This window comes from Sapajus apella, unplaced genomic scaffold, assembly GCF_009761245.1.
Source record: "Sapajus apella isolate SASKATOON/1434 unplaced genomic scaffold, GSC_monkey_1.0 scaffold129, whole genome shotgun sequence".
NCBI lineage: Eukaryota > Metazoa > Chordata > Mammalia > Primates > Cebidae > Sapajus > Sapajus apella.
This window is the reverse complement of record NW_022437069.1, coordinates 3,885,060-3,906,428: the sequence shown is the minus strand read 5'-3', so window position 1 is coordinate 3,906,428 and position 21,369 is coordinate 3,885,060. Positions and strand designations below refer to the sequence as shown.

The following is a 21,369-nucleotide window of genomic DNA, read 5'->3' as shown; positions in this document are numbered from 1 at the left end:
ATAGCTGAACTTGCCAAATAGAAAATCCCTGAGGGACCTCAAAATCAGAGCAGTAAAGAGCATGCCCCCTCAATTGGGGTCAGGATATACGGCCTCAGGGCATGTAGCAGGAGCTGGAACTGAGACCCCTGTATAAAAAACCCTGTTTTAAGACTAACATCTGGCCAGGCGTGGTGGCTCACGCCTGTAATCCAAGCACTTTGGAGGCCAAGGCGGGCGGATCACCTGAGGTCGGGAGTTCAAGACCACCAGCCTGACCAACATGGTGAAACCCAGTCTTTAAAAAAAAAAAAGACTAACATCCATGATGAAGGACCTTGAAAAATTCCTTCCAAAGCAGAAAGGAACTTTGCAGACTACCCAGGACCCTGAGTGAGAATTCATGAATCTGGGGTCCAAATGTATACCATCTGTATGTGCTGGAACTTCAGGCTAAGAAACTTTTACAAGAGGTTTCATGAAATTCCAATTTAGGAATGACAGATCCTTGAGGGACCCAGCTTGTAGCAGATATAGAGCTGCTCCATTGGATCAGGCTGACAGAGCAGGATGCCCAAGGCTACTGTGGGAGGAAAAATCCTGTGACGCTGAGCTCACTACAAAAGATACATAGATGTCACATAAGGAAGTAAACTACCGAGAGGAAGAATTAGGAGATGCATAAGCAAGAGATGTAGAAAATTACTAAAAGGGGCCGGGCGTGGTGGCTCACGCCCGTAATCTCAGCACTTTGGTAGACTGAGGCGAGCAGATCACGAGGTCAGGAGTTCAGGACCAGCCTTTCCAACTTGGTGAAACCCCTGTCTCTACTAAAAATATGAAAATTAGCCAGGCATGGTGGCTCACGCCTATAATCCTAGCACTTTGGGAGGTGGAGGCGGATGGATCGCCTGAGGTCAGGAGTTTGTGACTAGCCTGAGCAACATAGTGAAACTCCATCTCTACTAAAAATAGAAAAAAAAAAAAAAAATAGCCAGGCGTGGTGGTGGGCACCTGTAATCCCAGCTACTCAGGAGGCTGAGGCAGGAGTATCACTTGAGCCCAGGAGGCAGAGGTTGCAGTGGGCCGAGATCACGCCATTGTACTCCAGCCTGGGCAACAAGAGTGAGACTCCATCTCAAAAAAAAAAAAAAAAAAAAAAAAAAAGCAGTTCTAAAGCATAATCTTTGGTATCTTTGGTAGTTGTTTATTGTAACATTGTTTATATTCTGGAAAAATTGAAAGCAATTTAAATATCCATCAATAAAATACAGTATTTTTTGTATATTATATAGATGGATAGGCTGATACTACAGAGAATATAGGGGCCTGTCATGGTGCCTCAAGCCTGTAATCCCAGCACTTTGGGATGCCGAAGTGGGCAGATCACTTGAGGTTAGGAGTGGTGAAACCCCATCCTACTAAAAATACAAAATTAGTCAGGCATGGTGGTGGGTACCTGTGGTTCCAGCTACTCAGGAGGGTGAGACAGGAGAATTGCTTGAACTTAGGAGGCAGAGGTTGCAGTGAGCTGAGATTGAACCACTGCACTCCAGCCTGGGCAACAGAGCAAGACTTTGTATCAAAAAAAAAAAAAATGTATATATTATATACAAAAACAGGCTAATGGGCCTAATTCAGTCCAAGGACCGTAGTATACCAAGCCCTGGGAGAGGTCTACAGGTGCAGACGGAACTCTCCAAGGCATTTTGATGAGTTGAAAAGTCAGTAAATAGAACGGTATATATAGCATGATCCCGGTTTATAGAAAAGAAACAGTAGTTTATATAAATTTACAAAAATATCTGAAAGGCTATACACCAAACTGTTAATCTGAAAAAAGAGAAATAAGCAAAAAAGGAGTTGAAGATGACTCTTGATTTTATTCTTTTATATTGTTTGAATGTTTAAACAATGTATTTATATGTTATTTGTATGTCTAAAAACAAAGTGGAAATATTGGACCACTGATAGTTTCAAAGGTTTTTCTAGTTATTTATCAGCTGATCTCTGATGGAAGCACAAAATAGGTTGGTATTTGATTCAAGAATTTAATGGAGAAAGCAGAATTACTACCAGAACAGAGTAAGCTTAGAAGCCTTAAGGAGAGTTGTTCTGTCACTGTTACTAATAGCACCAGCTTGAATCAGCAGCAGTATAGTTGATGTACCAGCTCAGTTCTGGACTGTGATGTGAAACATTATCAGATTTGAAGACCCAAAGAATCTTGTGCTAGAGAGGACAGTAGATTTAAGAACCATTGGTTTATGGTTATAATGAGTGGCTATGCCTTTCCGTGACTAGCTCCAGACAATTTTGCAATTTTAAGTTCAGGTTAAAAGAAATTGTGTAATACATGCCAGCATGTATTTAGTTTTATATTGTCATTTACTTGTGTATATACATTATTTCTAGGTTACAGATAGTTGAAATTTGCCCTTTTTGGCTATATTAAGTCTTTTTCTACACTCAAAATTAAATCTATAACTGGCATATAATACATTTATCAGTTAGCAAAAATATTTAGTTAGTGTAGGAGCCAGCACAGGCATCCTAAGCCCATTTTTGTTTTCTTGATATGTCTTCTTGTTAAACATAATAGAAATTCTCTTTGACTGAGCTCCCTGGATGAGGAAGCACACATAGCTAGGAGACCACAAGTTATTGGACTGCTTACGCTCTCAGTGTGTGCTAGAACCACCTCTGGAGAGCGAGTTCTGGGATACTTGTTAGAGACATCCATTGCCCAGTGATGCCGTAGCAACCCATGGAGAATCGTTTGTGTAGGGTTTGGTATTGATTGGGAAAAATTGTATGAAAGGTTTGGGAGTCTGAGATTTTCTGCTACACGTCCATGTAGTAATTAAATAGTTTCATTGATAGAGTAGTAGCTTTCAGGATGTCAGGTGGTTGGAAGTTCCACAGATTTCTGAATTTATCTATATTTAAAACTATATAAAAACATACATTCTTAAAGGTATAATTCCCAAATTTTAACATCAACATATTAGCTTTAGCTATCAGCCTACCTACTTATTTGTATTTTTCCTTCAATCTCTAATTAATTGCAGATCGTACTGTGATTGCAAGGAAAGTCGTTAAAAAGAACTAATACTGTTTATCTACATGAAGAACATCAAGATGTTCTCTGTATTGTGTGCTCAAAATTAAATACAGAAATAGAGGTTACAGTAGATAAGTGAATTGCGGGTATCATGAACCTCTGGTTTCACATTTTTAGTTCACAGCAACTTCATTGTTCTCATTAACTTTAAAAGTAAATTTTAAAATTGCAGCTCAGAAAATAAATCTGTACCGTTTTACATATTTGCACACAGTATATTAATACTTTATTTCATTTAAGACTTTTTAGAGTTTTTCTAATATTTTGGAAAAACAGTGAAATAGTGGATTGGCTACCAGCTCTGTGCTAATAGTGTTTATAAGTGGGATCGGACTTGTTTGGTTGAACCTGTAAATTTTCATATGAAGTCACCCAAGGAATTTGCTTTTTCTGGAAGCAGATTGTTTGATGAAGTCCAGTGTGTTACCACTAGAGAAAAGTATTTTTTCTTTGGGAAGTCTATCAGTGGGGGCATAATATTCTTTGTTAATTGTTTCTTGTTTTTTGGTAATAGCTTGATCTAATCAAATATCAGAGATTATCTTAGTTCTACCTGTTCAGCAAAAACCAGGAAAAAAAGTTAACACATTTGAGGGGTGTCTTTTTTGTTTTTTTGAGATGGAGTCTCACTCTGTCACCTAGGCTGGAGGGCAGTGGCGCAGTCTCGGCTCACTGCAACCTCTGCTTCCCAGGTTCAAGAGATTCTCCTGCCTCAGCCTCCTGAGCTGCTGGGACTACAGGAATGTGCCACCGCACCTGGCTGACTTTTTTTCTTTTGTATTTTTGTTAGAGATGAGGTTTCACCATATTGGCCAGGCTGGTCTTGAACTTCTGACCTCAGGTGATCCACCCTCCTCGGACTCTGAAAGTGTTGGGATTATAGGTATGAGCCACCATGGCTGGCCATATTTGAGGTTTAAGCTGAAAAGAACCAAACAGCAAAAAGGAATAGTTTAAATTGGGCTTGATTATTACCCTAATATGCATCTAAGTTTCAAAAAATACGTTCTTTAATTTGCATACCACCCTAAGCCAGATGTAATGTTGAAATAGTCTCAACATCTGGTGATAGCATTAAGGTTTGTGTAAGACAGTCTGCAGCCTGCCTCTTATAAAAAGAGGGGGGTAGGCTGGGCGTGGTAGCTCACACCTGTAATCCCAGCACTTAGGCCGAGGCAGGCAGATCACGAAGTTAGGAGTTCAAGACCAGCCTGGCCAATATGGTGAAACCCCATCTCTACCAAAAATACAAAAATTAACTGGTCATGGTGGCGGGTGCCTATAATCCCAGGTATTTGGGAGACTGAGGCCGGAGAATTGCTTGAACCCGGGAAATGGAGGTTGCGTTGAGCTGAAGATCGCGTGCCATTGCACTCCAGCCTGGGCGACAGAGCAAGTTTCTGATTTAAAAAAAAAAAGAATTGAAAAGGATTGAAAGGAATGAAATAGTATGTAGTCATCTTCTCAAAGGAACCAAAATAATGGGCTGATTATCTTCAGCTTCCTGAAGAACCTGAATGTCTGTATGTACGAAGTTCTATGTGTTATCTTGGCAGGAAGTAAAAAATATGAGTAATTTGGGGACCCAGAATCTTTTGTCATTTCCCTCCATCACCTGTCATGTCCAGGATCTTCCCAGAAGTCTTAGGAAATGTAGCATCCATGCAGTTAGTCATTTACCTCTGGGAAACCTTTGTGTCCTTAGAGACAGTGGCTTCCCATTGTGGTTTAGCATACCCCTATTTGGCTGACCCCTGGATAGAGCTTCACACTGCGAACACTGCCTAGTCACCTTTAATTTGTGGTTAGAAAGATCAGCCATGCAGTCCATCATGATGATATAGTCTGATGGTTTATTCAAGAAACAGGTACTTTTTTTTTTCTCAGCCAAAACTCTACTCTTGCTTTAGGATTAGGTGACTTTAACAGGGTTAATAGAGGAATGTCTTTTCAACTCTTATTTCTCTATTATGTAAAGCTGTTACAGAATAATCAGCTGTTCTTTCTAGCTGTCACAAATAATTTGGTCTTTGAAAAGCTTAGTGACTTAGTGGAGTCCTTCAGAATAAGGAATTTTTTATGTTTGGGTTTCTTGGTCTTGCCAGTGGTTCTGTTTTGCTTGCTTTAAACACACATAAAATGATACTGAAATTATTGCTGATTTATTTTGTTGTGTTAGCAGCATTTCAGTACTTTTGTGGTAGGTTGTTTCTTTTAACTAAAAAATAAGTAAACCAGCTGCAATCTAAGTAGGAAACATAAGAATTTAGAATGTGTGTGATGGTTGGATTTTGCTGCTGATTGCATCAGGGAAAGTTGGTCTCTGGACAGACGGTTTTCTGGCATTTCTAATTCATTGCTTATATGGTACAGTAAAATACATATAGTTGGTTAAAAGAAGGAAATGTATTAGGGAAAAGGAAGATAAAAGAAGACCCTAAGCAATAAAGGCAATTCTTTTTCAAGGAGAACACTTTCATTTTGTTTCATTTTTGTTTACCAATGTTCTTAAGAAAACTGCTGCTGGGGATACTTCAGCTGAGATGATTTGGCTCTTTTTTGTGGCTTTCCTCTTGTTCTGTACATCAGCACTGTGGTTATTACACCAGCTACCAAGAACATCACATCTCACATGTCATTTGCATATAAGCACTCTCAGTCCAGATAGGGAGGTGTCTCAAATCCCCCAGAGATTTTATTTGTTTATTGGCTAGGCACGATGGCTCACTCCTGTAATCCCAGCACTTTGGAAGGCTGAGGCAGGTAGATTATCTGAGGTCAGGAGTTCGAGACCAGCCTGGCCAACATGGCAAAGCACCATCTCTACTAAAAATACAAAAAAATTAGCCCAGCATAGTGGCGCATGTCTGTAATCCCAGCTACTCAGGAGGCTGAGACAGGAGAATCACTTAAACCCGAGAGGCAGAGGTTGCAGTGAGCTGAGATTGCACCACTACATTCCAGCCTGGGTGACAAGACTCCATCTCTAAAAAATAAAAAATATATTTTAAATATATATTTTTTTGAGACAGGGTCTCACTCTGTTGCCCAGGCTGGAATGGAGTGGCATGATCGTGGCTCACTGCAGCCTTGACCTTCCAGGCTCAAGTGATCCTCCTGTGTCAGCCTCCTAAGTAGCTGGTACTGTAGGCATGCATCACCATACCCAGCTAATTTTTTTATTTATTGTGGAGGTGAGGTTTTGGCATGTTACCCTTGTTAAAGATTTTAAACAAGAAGTTGCAGAAAGAATTTTGTAGCATGCATTTCTAAGTTTGCTCATAATTTGTTTTTTGTTTTATTTTCATTTCTTGGTTAGAGTTAAAATGGCAGGAGAAAGTTGTACATTTCTATCCTTAAAGGTAATTCCTCAGCTTGTGTCCCAGAGAAGGATCAGGTCATTTTTCCCAGTTAGATTTTGCTGCTCACATCTGTAGGCAGAACAGTCAGAAGTCTTCAGCATATTCCCAGATTGATGATCAGTGGACTGAAGTATTGGAAGACTACTTCTGTCAGAGCCCTGGCTGCATATAACTCAGTTCACAAAGGTGACTTTTTCCTATATAGGCAGTCCTTTGATATTCTGTCGTTTCATTTCAGTTTGGCTTGGCTACTCCTCTTATCATTGTATAAAGTTGATTTTCTTAAGTTAGCCTCTCTAATGGTCTAATTTTTCTTCTGAAAGACAAAAAACATAGTATATAACCATTCCCCAAAGATCTGTGGTGGTTGGTGGTATGAGTTTAAACAAAAATGTAGCAATAGATAGATGATAGTTTCCAGTCATGTAGGTTTAACTTCATTTTCTTTTGTTTGATGCCTTGTAGCAAAGAAGTTGAAGGCTGGGCTGTTTGCTTTTAAGTTCAGAGGAATCCAGTTAGGGGTTCTCAGCACCACTGTGCTGAGACGTTTTTGAAGAATTTTGAAAAATGAAAGTATATTGCCTACTGCTATTAGGAAATCTATCAAAAAAATAAATAAAAGGCCAGATAATTCTTCTTTGGTCTTCATAACAACGTGGTATGGTTTGTGGCAGAGAGCTTAAAAGTGTATTAGATTTGTCTTCAATTCTTGTGTTCTTGGTAATTGTCTGTTTTCCCAAACAGAGAATAAGATTTTAATCTTCTGACTTTGGCTGATGTCAGTGGGGCTGAAGTTTCTAAATCACCCACGCACAGCACTAAAACCGTCACTGTGAATTGAGTCCAGGACAACTTGGAAACAAGTTGAGTGTTTTTCAAGTAGGTACTTCAGCCTGTTAAGGAGATGTCCATGCATACTATCACTAAGACAAGACTCATGACCATGATACAGAGCATATTAAACTTCCAGCTGGGTCGTGGGTTTGGGGACATGTTTCAATTAATTAAAAGTGAGTTTATGTGAAAAGTTCTTTACTAGAAGCACATTTTAAATGTGTTTTTCTGCTTTTATGATTCATCTCAGATACTCAATGGCCTGAGAGTTTGAATATTGCTGAAGTCTTTTTAAAAGTGATAGTGCCAACTCCCTTAAAAATCATCCTTTCTTAAATCTCTGTAGGGTGTTGGAACTGGTTGGGAAGAAAGGAACAGAAAGAACAGAACTTGGAAACAAATTCTATGCATAGTGTTCTTGATCCCATTTGCAGATCAGAATTAATAGCAGGTTCTCTAGCAAATCTTTCACCTCCTATGTTGCCTTCAGGTGTCTAAAATGTTACAGATTTTCAATAAAACAAAAACGTACTTTTGTAGCTGGATTATAAGACAATAAAATCTTATTTTTAAGTCATCACAGATATGACAAATGGATTTTTCAAAAGGATATGGAAATGTTTATTAGCAAATCCCAAGGAACTTTGAATGACATTAGTGTATAATACGTAGGTTTTTTTTTTTAATTTTGAAAAATGTTAATACAAAGTATTGTTCATAGGTAATTTAACAAAACACATGTGTCCATGATTCAAAATGAAAACATAGTCACATTCTGTCATACTGCTTCAGATTGTTTTCCTTTTTAAGAAATAAACCGTTACAGTTAAGTTTGGATTCCCCTGTGTTTCTCTGGGTCCCGCAGCCTGAAACTCACTTACCCATCTTACAGAATCATAGCAATGGAAGCTTGGAGGAAAATGTGATTCTTCCTTTTTCATTTTATAGATGAGGAAACGGGGCCTATTGAGAAAGAAATTGTACTAGGGTCATACCAACTAATAAGCAGACGCAGGACCTACGTCAAATTTAGTTTGACAGCTGTTTGTCCTTGTGTGTTATTAAATTGATACTTCACATACTGTATTCAAGGCTGTGTCAGGGCATTCATCTGATTTTAGTTTAAATAGGCATAGTAGCGTCTACAGATGGGCAGTTGAATAGAATGCATGAGCCAGGCACTATGCTAGAGAGGCTTAGTTGAAGATTCAGCAGTGGGCGAGTGGTCCCTGCCCCAGAGATGGGATAGAGGAAAACCTAAGAGAATTTCAGTATGTGGTCCCTGGTGGCATTATGGAGGAGACCTGTGAACCAAGAGGGTGTTGAAGGAAGTGTTACGAAAGGAATGGAAAAGGCCTTTGAGGTCTGGGATTCTAGCAGTCTCTTTACTGGTTTCTTCCCCTCCCCATCATCACTCCAGTCCCCGCTAAATCTGTATGTCTGGTTTAAAAGAGATGTTGGCCCTTAACTGGTAAGTCAATGTAGACAGGACCTGTGACACTTCCTGAATCAGTCTGTGAGGCATTGCCTAGTGAATGGTATCTGTGGCTGATTTCCTGAGTGAGCCCTTCCTATGAGAGTGTTGTCTCATGGAGTGTCCCCACAGACAGATCTTTGATTTGTTTCTGCTTCACCTCTGGCTCCCTGGAACAGTTCTGGTATGTGACTTCATAGCAGCCCTGAGAGCTGATGGGGAGCCTTCTGAGACACAGTGACCTGAGTTTTTACGTCAGTGGTCCTTGTAGGTCAAGGGAGTGAAAAGTAAAAGAAGTGAGATAAAATCCTGTCCTTGCCAAATTGTGGTCTCTGCTTTATCTTTCAGAAAGTCTCCATTTTCTCTTAAGTCACAGTTCCCAGAGGAGCATGTGGGTGGCTCTGATGACCTCTCGTGTGTGGTTCCTGTCTCAGAGAATGGGCTGCAAAAAGCCAAAAAACAGAGTTAATATTTTCAGATTTTATATTCTGTGCTTTATTACAGTCATACAAATTGTATAACCCCTGTCGGCGCTTTATTTATGTGCTTATTTGTAATTTAGACTTACACATTGATGGCAGACACTTTCACTTTTAGTTTTGGTAGCCGTTCAGCTTTCTGTCCGAAAAGTTCCAGTCTTACTAGTTTTTGTTAATTAGAAATCACATCTGCTCTTGTTTTTCCTTCTCCAAATAACATCACAGACCAGCTTCCCAGAAGAGGACTGCGATATAATTTCATGTAGTCACATTCTCACATGTGAGTGACTTCACTGTGAAATTCAGAGGCCACTTGTAACAGCAGTGGAAACTCAGAATCTAGGATCTGTTTGCTTCGTCCATGTGACCTTGGGTTTGCTTTCTTTTCAGATTGCGGTGCTTTTGTCCACAAAGGCTGCCGAGAAAGTCTAGCCTCCTGTGCAAAGGTCAAAATGAAGGTAAGACTTGCTGGCTAAAAGAAGGCTTAAAATAAAAGGGTTTAAACCAGGAAGATCCTCGGGAGTTGGGAGAGTTGAAGTTGTGGATTTTGTTTATTTTAATCATTTGGTACCAACTTTGAGAGCAAATTATAACTAAAACATATTTTTTTCTCGTAAGTGATCAATCTTTTTCTTGATTAACACTGGAGAATTAGACTTTCAGAAAATGCTTTTAGAACTTCGTGTTCAATATACATTTCTTGGTGATTTTAATATTTCCATGCTGCTGTTGAAGTGGTTTTCTTCTTAGCTATGTCTGCAGGCCTACCCTGCTGTTCATACACCTGTCTTCCTCCTTCAGGACCGTCAGGGCAGCAGGTGGAAGTCAGGGGCACTGATCTGCTGGTGGGGGTGGGGAGGGTATTATGGTTAGCACCAGCCTGTCTGGTAGCACTTTTCTCCTCGGGTACATAATATAAGTGGCTCTGATCACATGATGTAATAATAGGCAGATACTGTTTTATGGTAGTATCTGCCCTGAGCATGTGTACTATGTAATCATGCTTTTTCAGTGGCGCTTAAGGAAAGAGTGTCGGGGCTGGGCATGGTGGCTCACGCCTGTAATCCCAGCACTTTGGGAGGCCGAGGCGGGCAGATCACGAGGTCAGGAGTTTGAGACCAGCTTGGCCAAAACAGTTGAAACCATGTCACTACTAAAAATACAAAAATTAGCTGGTCTTGGTGGCAGATGCCTGTAATCCCGGCTACTTGGGAGGCTGAAGCAGGAGAATTGCTTGAACCCGGGAGGCAGAGGTTGCAGTGGTCTGTCATTGCACCACTGCACTCCAGCCTGGGCCACAGAGCCAGACTCTGTCTCAAAAAAAAAAAAAGTGTGGGTTGGGGGGCATACTTTTTAGGTAGCCTGTGAAGTTTTCAGTGTTCTAGTTACCCATGTCTTTTCATTCCTTGTCAGAGGAGTGCTTTGCAACTATGTCGACACAGATGATTAATGAGCTCTATGCTTCCCCAGTAAAAAAACACAGTTATCTAGTGCCATGACCTCAATCTGGATTGTGCATCAGAATCAACGCCAGGGCTTATTGAAAGAAAACTTACTGAGCCCCACTCCCAGAATTTCAGATTCTGGGGGAGAGTCCGGGAATTTGCATTTCTAATAAGTTCCCAGATGATGCTGATAGTCCGAGTACCTCACTTTGAGAAGTAATAAAACTAGCATCAAAAGGGCAAAAAATAAGATATCCCAGATCTAATTCAGCCCGTGGACATATATTTTGATTGGCTCATGTAGTACTTTTAAAATGTGAGTCAGTGCAACTGCCGATAATTTCAAAGTAATATTTTGTATCACTTTGGATTAAGTTCTCCTGAAAAAATTGGAAGATTTATAGCCCTCAGCCCCCTGATAATTTCCCTGTACCCAGCACTCCAATTTTTCCTTTTTTCCATAGTAGTTGTCACCTTCTTAAAGTCTGTATTTACCCATCTTTATTTATTATATAGATTTCTTAAAGTCTGTACCTTCCCCCCCTATAATATAAGCTGTAAACTTAACAAGCAGGCTGAGGGTGGGAGTCTGCTTCGTCAGTGGAGCCTGAGCACCTTGCAAGGAGGGAGGGATGGCTGGAGCTGAGTGGAGCTGCCTCCTTTAGACAGGATATGCCAGTTCCAGGCCGCCACTGCCTTCCTAAACCCCTACATCACCCCACCCCAGCTTGATTCTGCCATTTGTTACCTGCCCTTTCTGACTTTCTGGTTCTGAATGTAAAAATACACCATATTGATTTGAGTTGGTGATCTCTAGTAACACTCAATTGTTGTGAATGTACTAGCTTATACAGAACAATCATGAGAGAGATGCAGCATCTCTCCCATATAAGAGAATGTAACCTAAAAGGGGGATGTCTCTTTTATTTTATTTTACTTTACTTTATTTTATTTTAGAGACAGAGTCTTACTCTGTCACCCGGCTAGAGTGCAGTAGCACAATCTCGGCTCACTACAACCTCCACCTCCTGGGTTCAAGCAATTCTGTCTTAGCCTCCCAAGTAGCTGGGATTACAGGCGCCCGCCACCATGCCTGGCTAATTTTTTGTATTTTTAGTTGAGATGGGGTTTGCCATGTTGGCCCTGCTGGTCTTAAACTCCTGACCTCAGGTAATCCACCTGCCTCGGCCTCCCAAAGTGCTGGGATTACAGGCGTGAGCCACCGTGCCCTACCCAGAATTTCATTTTAAATAGGAAGTAACCTAGTTCCTCTAATGATTTCTCTCAGATTAATTGCTTCAATCTATAATTGCTCAAAGTATTTTTGTTATATGCTACAATAAAAGTCTTAACTAAAATTAGCATTTTACCCAATTTAGCACCTTATAAATGTTAGTTACTAGAAATGAAATTAAAAAGTCATAGATGCTGCTCTTAAGGCACCAGCGATCTTCCGGGAAAGTTAGACAGGCAGACAGTTACTATAAATGAGAAAGGGGTGCCAGTCACTGCCTTGGGTGAGGAAAGGAAAGAAGCTATGGATAGCTTTGCCAAGGAGGCAATACTTAAATAGTCTTGAAGCAGAACGCCATGCCTCTGAAGGTGAGAAAAGCATTCCAGGCAAGATAGACAGCATCGCGGCCTTGGAGTACAGTGTGTTTAGAGGATGGCAGCTGAGGGCAACCGAGGCAGGAACACAGGGAGCTCAGGGCAATGTGAAAGCAGAGCGGGAGAGGAGGCTGAGCTGCTCTCTTCCTGCTCGGCTTCTCAGGGCTTGACAGAAGTGACTTGTCAATGGACTTACTCTCTTTTTTTTTTTTTTAGCAGCCCAGAGGGAACCTTCAGGCACAGGACACATCATCACTGCCCACGGTCATTATGAGAAACAAGCGTAAGTAGCTGAGCCCACCTCACAGAATTCCCTTTCTGGCTTTCTGGTTCTGAATGTAAAAATGCTATTGTAATATTCAGTTATTATTCATAGTCAAGTTAGGAAGACCTCTTTTGTGGTAAGTGAGAGAAGCCTGCTATTTTATCCTGCAGATTCCTTGACCCATAACTTAACAATATACCATCAAACCCTCTTGGAAGCGTTCTAGAACAGTTTGTTTATTAGCTTAAAGGCAGCACCTTTGCCCTGTGTGTTGAAGCAGGTGACCCCTGTGCATCTCAATTTCCTCTTTAATAATAGTTGAGAATTAAAGACTTGTCTTTAGTGTCTTACAGTCATATGAATCAAATGAGACCTGGCTTGTTAAACTTTTTTTTTTTTGAGCGGAGTCTAGCTCTGTGGCCCAGGCTGGAGTACAGTGGCGCAATCTCAGCTCACTGCAGCCTCCCTCTCCTGGGTTCTAGCAGTTCTCTGCCTCAGCCTCCTGAGTAGCTGGGGTTACAAACAGACACCACCATGCCCAGCTAATTTTTGTATTTTTTGTAGAGACGGGGTTTCTCCATGTTGGCCAGGCTGGTCTCAAACTCCTGACCTCGTGATCTGCCTGCCACAGCCTCCCAAAGTGCTGGGATTACAGGCATAAGCCACCGTGCCCAGCCTAAACTTCTTTATAAACTGAGAAGTGACAGAAAATGCTTCCTTTTTTTTTTTTTTAAGGACCTCAAGTGTTAGTCAGAATTGAGTAAATCACAGTCATTCATTCACATCAAACTATTTTCACCAGTGCATGCAAGACTCCACTTTGGTTTCACTGATATTTTTCCCTTTTCATTCTGCATTCCCTGTCTCATTCCCCCTGTGGTATATTTAATGTATGTCCTTCTAATCTGCCATATCTTTAGACATATGTATACTTTGAAAAAAAAAAATTATTTTGTTTGTTTAAATTAGATAATATGACTTATGCTTATATATTCTACATTTTTTTTTCCACTCAGTATCATTTCGAGATATGCATGTTATTGTACGCTGTTGTTTCAGACTATGGCATAGTATTCTTTAGTAAGCATATTTCGAATTTTAGTTATTAGTTCCCCTAGAGACAGAATACAGGTATTGATCGACTTACCACCTATGCAACTTACGACCATTCGACTTTACAACCACAATAGCTAGCCATGACTGCTCTGCGTCTGGCAGCGCAAACGTTGCCCAGCTGGGCATACGACAGTGCGGACCAGCTTCTGGCAGCACTACCATCTCCATGTGCACCATTTCAACTGTATATATAGCCTACTCAACTTACGACCAAATCGTGTTACGACCGGTCCGTGGTCCCGACCATGGTCATAAGTCAAACACTAGCTGTATTTAAATTGCTTCCAGCTACTACCATAAATAATGCAGTGATTAGTATCTTCTTAGCTGGCTCATGGGAGTCTCTGTGAGACTTTCCCCAAACGATGTTCTTGAAAATGAGCTTTTAGAAGTAGAGATTCTTGGGCCCCACCCTGATCTGTGAATCACAAACTGTGGGATGGGGCCAGCATTCTGTGTTTTTTTGTGGTATGTGGGAGTGTGTTTAATAGAGACGATGTCTTGCTTTGTCACCCAGGCTGGAGTGCAGTGATGCAGTCATAGCTCACTGGAACCTCAAACTGCTGGGCTCAAGAGATCCTCTCGCCTCAGCCTCCTGAGTGGCTGTCACTCCAGGTGTATGCCACCGTACCTAGCTGATTCTTAAATTTTTTTGTAGCAGCAAGGTCTCACTTTGTTGCCCAGGCTGGTCTCAAACTCCTGACCTCAAGTAGTCCTCCTGACTTGGCCTCCCAAAATGCTGAGATAACAGGAATGAGCCACTGCACCCAGCCCAGTCTGTGTTTTAATATATCTCCAGATGATTCTGATGCCCACTCCAGCTTGAAAACCACTACTTTATGCCGAATTTCTCTGAGTACTTTCAGATAGCTCCTGAATGGCTGTACTAGTCTATATACCCACAAGAGTGTGAATTCCCTTTAGACCTATTTAATCCATTTATAATCCATGTTTACATATAGATGCCTAAAGAGGAGCTTCTCCAGGTTGATACCCACTTCAGTCTGTGATCTCACCCATTCCACATATTTTTTATGTGTCTAACTTCCTTAAATTTTTTTCCTGTGATGTTATCTGTTGTTTCAGAAGTCTGATTTCTTTCTTACTTTCATGTCTTTCTTAGAAAAAATGCCTATTATGTGCAAGGATCATGGGTATTACCTTTGACCCTCAAAAATACTTTTTTTTTTTTTTTTGAGACTAAATCTCACTCTGTCACCCAGGCTGGAGTGCAGTGGTGCTGTCTCTTCTGTAACGTCCACCTCCTGGGATTCAGCAGTTCTTCTGCCTCAGCCTCCCCAAGTAGCTAGGATTACATATGCCTGCCACCACGCCCAGCTAAGTAGAGATGGGGTTTCACCATGTTGCCCAGGCCAGTCTTGAACTTTCAACCTCAAGCGATCTGCCTGCCTTGGCCTCCCAGAGTTCTGGGATTATAGGCATGAGTCACTGCACCCGGCCCTCTCACAAATATCCTTATTTCTGTTGTACTCCACTGAGGCAACATAGTGGTGTGGAATACAGATTGTGAATTTAAATTGTAAGGATTCAAGTCTGACACCACTACTTAATAGCTGTGTAACTGTGGACATTACCAAATGTCCACACCTCTCTGTGCCTTGTTTTCTGCCTCTGTAAAAGGGGGATGATGATAGTATCATAGGGTGGTAGTCAGGTTTAAATCAGATCATACCTGTAAAGTACTTAGCAGGCACTCCTTAAGTGTTAGCTTCCACTGCTGTCATCATCACAAATAAGGAAACAGCGATACTGAGTCACTTACTTGGGAGAGCTGTTATTTTCTTCACCCTCTGCAGTCAATTAATGCATTTTGTATGCTATGTGTTTTATATACTGTATTCTTACAGTAAAGTAAGCAAAAAAAAATGTATTTTAAAAATTAAAAGGAAGAGAAAATATGTTTCCTATTTGTTTAAGTGGACGTAGATAATCATAAAGGTCTTCATCCTTGTCATTTTCACATTGAGTAGACCAAGAAGGTGCAAGAGGAAGAAGAGAGGGGCAGGTCTTGCTGTCTCGGGTGGCAGAGACAGAAGAACTTCCACATCTAAGGGGATCTGTGTAGTTCAAACCCATGTTGTTCAAGGGTCATCTGTAGTTATAGATGTTAAACAAGTGTTAAATTTTCCTCATCTGTAAATTAGTTTTCCTCATCTGTGCTCTCTAGCAGTGAGCAGAAGAATCATTTGAGCCCGTAAGATACATAGACTCTTGGGTTCCACCCCTAGAGGACGAGGAGGGCTGAGATTTCATGTCTAACAGGCACTCCAGATGTTTTCATGATGAACAATCCTAAAGAACGCTCCTCCCAGTTATCTCTAAGGTTCCTTTTGCCCTTAAAATTCTTTCAATCTTATTTGAGCTTAAATATTAAAATACATAAAACTTCCACAGGATTCTTTATCCCCATTGCCTATCCCACCCCAGAGGTAACCACTCTTCTTAGTTTATTCATTTATTTTCCTGGAGTTCCCTTGTTAAAGTAAATACAACTTGGATTATTTTTCTTTGTTTCGAACATGAGTGATAGCCTGTCATATACTTTGTTCTGCACTTTGATTTTCCGCCCTTTAATAGATCTTGGAGATAGATCCATCTGTGTCAGTACTTGGAAAGTGTCCTCATTTTTTTTAAGTGGCATTGTATTCTTGTATGTGGTGCACTATAACTTATTAACCAGTCTTCTTGTGATACTCATGTCATTTCCAGTCTTTTGCTTTAATTGGTGGTGTTGCATTGAATAATATTGGACATACATCATTTCATGAATATACAGGTATATTTTGTAAAATAAACATAGCCTAAAAGTGAAATTGCTGGATCGAAGAATAGAGGCATTTACAATGTCAGTAGTTATCACCAAACTATCCTCCGTGGAGTTTTTATACCAACTTAGAGTTCCAAGGCAAATCTACTGTAAAGCGCCTTACTTCTGTTGGGCTTTTGTCAAATGGGTCAGTACTACGTGGGAATGGATGGATGATGCTTCAGTTAGTGTCCTCCCTTTGCAGCCTCACAGCCCAAGGAGCGTCCTCGGTCCGCAGTCCTCCTGGTGGATGAAACCACTTCCACCCAGATATTTGCTAATAGACGGTCCCAGCAGAGTGTCTCGCTCTCCAAAAGTGTCTCCATACAGAACATTACTGGGTAAGTAGAGATATTTAAAGATAGCACAGTTGGCATCTAGGTGACAAGAGCATAATAATCACATCATTTGACAAAAAGCCTTTTTTTTTTTTTTTTTTTTTTTTTTTTTTTTTTTAAAGAAATCTGTAAAGTCGTGATGAGTGGTGCAGACAAGGCTGATGTGGATTACGTTTTTGATGCATGTCATGACAGTCATTCTGTCACAAGGCTCTCCTTTAAATACCGTTAACAGGCTGGTTGCTCGAGGCTTTTGTATGTCATCAGCCCTAGTTGTGAAGAATCTGAGTTCTGAAAAGATTATTTTTTAGATCAAAATAAGTAGGAATAGGAAAAAGGATGATTTAATTCAGAATTTTTGGTTGCAGCCACTTACATTTTCAGATGTTATGCTTTTCTGTTGATCATATAAACCTGGTTGTTTTGTTTCTTCTTATATCTCTTTTACATCATGGCCTCTTAACACTTAAGTCAGTTTTATGAAGGCGAATGCTGAGCTAGTTATGACTGTTAGGTTCCCACTCACTGGTTTGCACTGAGTTTCTTTTCTGGTCTCCTGCAGAGGTGTCGGCTGTCAAGTGGTTAGCAAGGGGCTGATGATGATGTTGCTGACTATTTTGGTTAAGGTGCCTGCCTTCCCATCAGCTGAATAAGCCATTTCAAATGTAGAACTCAGTCTCTCTATAACCTAGCTTGGGGCAAAATTCCTAACTAAAGAATGCAGAAATCTCCTTTTGTTTGTATTTCCTAACCTCTGTGCTGGCTAATGTTTTTTTCCTCCTTTAAAAAGTTTCAGGTTGTTTTTGTTTTGTTTTGTCTTCGTATTCTCATTATTTCCAAAAGTGTGCTTATCAAAGTTACAGCTTTACTAAAGTTTCTTGTAGTAACTTTCAAAAGTTGGTCTTTAAAGTGTTCCTGCTTTTGTGTCTACTCAAACACCAATTGGGTGCCTGTGTGCTAGCTAGTGAGTTGGGATTGAGAAAGTCTGAAGAGAATATAGTTGATGATAAGTGCTAGATCTGTAGTTACTTAAAGAACAGGAAAAAAAGTACACTGGGTAGGCAATAAGTTTTTGTTTTTTTTTTTTTTAAAGAGACGGTTTCACCATGTTGGTCAGGCTGGTCTTGAACTCCCGACCTCAGGCGATCCGCCCGCCTTGGCCTCCAAAGTGCTTGGATTACAGGTGTGAGCCACCACGCCCAGGCAGCAATAAGTTTTAAACAGAAAGTTTCTTACATAACTTGTACGTGATTTGAGGGAAGAAAGTTCTCCTTGCTTCTTACCACTCTTTAAAAAGGCTCAAGAAGTCCTCACAGTTTTGAGTCTACAGTGATACTAAATGCTTCCAGCCTTTTCTACCAGGCAGTGTGCGTGTTGCTGTGGCCCCGACATAAGCAGCTTGTCTTCAATCACTGTAGTGCTTCCAGCCAGCTGTCATTCTAGAGTCTTCAGGTGCTCATTTAAGAATGCAAGCCGTGGGTTATCAGAGTGTATTTGACAGGCTGTACTTTCTTTTGCCCCCAGAGTTGGCAATGATGAGAACATGTCAAACACGTGGAAATTCCTGTCTCATTCAACAGACTCACTAAATAAAATCAGCAAGGTCAATGAATCAACAGAATCACTTACCGATGAGGGTAAGAGGAAGTTATGGCTTACATTTTATGCCTCTGTAGGGACTGTGTGTGCCGTGACCTAGACTGTAAGTCTTAATGGAGTGATAGTGCCTCCCTCTTCTGTATCCTGTGAAGATCCTCTAAATTCTGTAAAGCGTCCAATGCTTTGTAATGACTGGGTAATCTGACTTAGCCAGTTGTTAGCTGTCAAGTGAAGAATGTCATTTATTTCAGTGTGGGCATACTCTTTAGTAGAAATCTTTTTCTTCCCTTAGACTTTTGTACATGTACAGTTCTAGCTCTCAGAGCTATTGTAAGCCTGCTCTCTTAAATACAAAAAGGTACCAGGCCCCTTCCAATTCTTCATGTAGATAGGAGTCATGTTTTAGTCATGTATGATTTATGTGATGTTTGTTACTCTTAACCAAAGTCTTGAATCTAGTCTGTCACTCCTGAACAGGACATTGATACTTTTCTGGTACTGGAATATGTTCTCTGTTATATCCCCTATATTCATGTGTCTTATGAAATTGACTGTCATCTTGAGGCAAGTCCAACATAAGCTTATTCTACAGGTCACAAACCCAAGATTCTAATAGTGATTTTTTGCTATATTGAGGAGTAGGTACAGACATGAATGAAGGACAACTACTGGGAGACTTTGAGATGGACTCCAAACAGCTGGAAGCAGAGTCTTGGAGTCGGATAATAGACAGCAAGTTTCTAAAACAGCAGAAGAAAGATGTGGTCAAACGGCAAGAAGTGATTTATGGTGAGATTCTTCATTTTGCTCTGTTTATATTTGATTTGCATTGTCCAGCATTTATAAAGTGGTAATTTGTTGGGCTATAGAGAATCAGTTTTTTAGTATGTGGCTTCTTGAAAAGATTTCCTTTGAAAACTTTAAGGCACAGAGACATAGTCCTGTTTGTATCCTATCTCCTTTTTGCCCCATTGTTTTTTCCCATTTCTACTGAATGTTATACTTACATATGAGTGCTTATTTATACAGCAGTCCTAGAAAGAGATATCTCAGTTTGGTTCCTTACCTACGCTAAAAGCTAAACACAAGTCGTTTCTGAGAACCGGGTATACAGGCATTTATGACAGGTGCTAGATCCAGTGAAGACCTCTTTGGAAATCATTATTTAAGACTGATGGAATCTAGTGTACCTATTATCAGAAAATAGGACACATGAAAAATAGAGGAATAAGGTGAAAACATGTGACCAGGCGCAGCGACCCATAACTGTAATCCCAACACTTTAGGATGCTGAGGCGGGTGGAAAACTTGAGCCCAGAGTTCAAGACCAGCCTGGGAACATAGTAAAACCCTGTTTCTACAAAAATGCAAACAAAAATCAGCCAGGCGTGATGCCACTTACCTGCAGCCCCAGGTACTCAGGAAGTTGAAGCGAAAAGACTGCTTGAGCCCAGGAAGTCAAGGCTGCAGTGAGCTGTGACCACATCGCTGCACTTCAGCCTGGGTGACAGAGCAAGACCCTGTCTCAAAAAGAAAAACAACAACAAAAAAGATGAGAACACTTTTAGGGGAAAGATAGTGACTCAATTTTAAGGTTCAAATTGGGCTCTAAATTAGCTTTGGGACTGCAGCAGATGATCTTGGAGGGAGAATCCTTATAAAAAAGTGTTCCTGACCCTTGATCTGTTTCCTCCTTTTAGAGTTGATGCAGACAGAGTTACATCACGTTCGCACTCTCAAGATCATGAGTGACGTGTACAGCCGTGGGATGATGACAGATCTGCTTTTTGAGCAGCAGATGGTAGAAAAGCTGTTCCCCTGTTTGGATGAGCTGATCAGTATCCATAGCCAATTCTTTCAGAGGATTCTGGAGCGGAAGAAGGAGTCTCTGGTGGATAAAAGTGAAAAGAACTTTATCATCAAGAGGATAGGGGATGTGCTTGTAAATCAGGTGAGAATGGGAGGATCTCAGGTTCTTTTTATATACACTGGGAAAAAGGGAAGCTTGGGGAATCCATAGCCATGCATTCGCATCTTGTTTCTACCATTTATTATTTGTGTAAGCTCAGGGAAGTTATTTATCTTGAGCCTTGATTTCCTTTTCTGTAAAATGCAGACAGTAGGGTTTCTCTCCTAATGTTATTTTAGAAAGTTAAAGGGAGTATATATATAAAGTACCTAATGCATATGATAGATGCACAGTAAAACTTAGTTTTTCTTCCTCAGAGTCTGTGCCATCATCAGAAACAATATAGCTTAAGAAACCAACAAATATGGCTGGACGTGATGGTTCATGTCTGTAATCCCAGCACTTTGGGAGGCCAAGGCGGGCAGATCACCTGAGGTTAGGAGTTCAAGACCAGCCTGGCCAACATGATGAAACCCGATCTCTACTAAAAATAATCAAAATTTAGATGCATGTCATTACACCTGCATGCCAGGTACAGGTACCTGTAGTCTCAGAGGCTTGGGAGGCTGAGGCACAAGAATCGCTTGAACCTGGGAGGCAGAAGTTGCAGTAAGCTGAGATCGGGCCACTGCACTCCAGCCCGGGAAACAGAGTCACTCTATCTCAAAAAATTTGGGGCTGGGCACAGTGGCTCACACCTGTAATCCCAACACTTTGGGAGGCCAAAGTGGGTGGATTGATTGAAGCCAGGTGTTCAAGACCAGCCTGGGCAACATAGCAAGACCTCCCTCTACAAAAAAAAAAAAATGAGCCAAATGTGGTAGTATACACTTGTGGTCCCCACTACTCAGGAGCCTGAGGTGGGAAGATCGCTTGACTCTAGGAGTTCAAAGTTGCAGCAAGCCATGGTGATTGTGCCACTGCAGTCCAGCCTGGGCCAGGGAATTAGACCCCAAATCAAAATGTGTGTGTGTGTGTGTGTGTGTGTGTGTGTGTGTGTGTGTGTGTGT

At 40.9% G+C, this 21,369-nt stretch overlaps 1 protein-coding gene across 15 annotated transcripts in view; it reads left to right on the top strand.

The window, feature by feature from the left end:
- AKAP13 (A-kinase anchoring protein 13) overlaps positions 1–21,369 on the top strand; it is a 346,439-nt gene that overhangs the window by 297,285 nt on the left and 27,785 nt on the right. For 10 of the 15 annotated variants that reach the window (XM_032262389.1, XM_032262388.1, XM_032262399.1 and 7 more), the window contains 6 exons: positions 9,643–9,710; positions 12,522–12,588; positions 16,719–16,854; positions 18,376–18,488; positions 19,087–19,239; positions 20,151–20,401. In XM_032262389.1, the coding sequence (XP_032118280.1) occupies positions 9,643–9,710; positions 12,522–12,588; positions 16,719–16,854; positions 18,376–18,488; positions 19,087–19,239; positions 20,151–20,401 (788 nt within the window). The remainder of the gene's footprint in view (positions 1–9,642; positions 9,711–12,521; positions 12,589–16,718; positions 16,855–18,375; positions 18,489–19,086; positions 19,240–20,150; positions 20,402–21,369) is intronic. The other 5 variants (XM_032262403.1, XM_032262394.1, XM_032262402.1 and 2 more) reach the window with 3 other exon arrangements.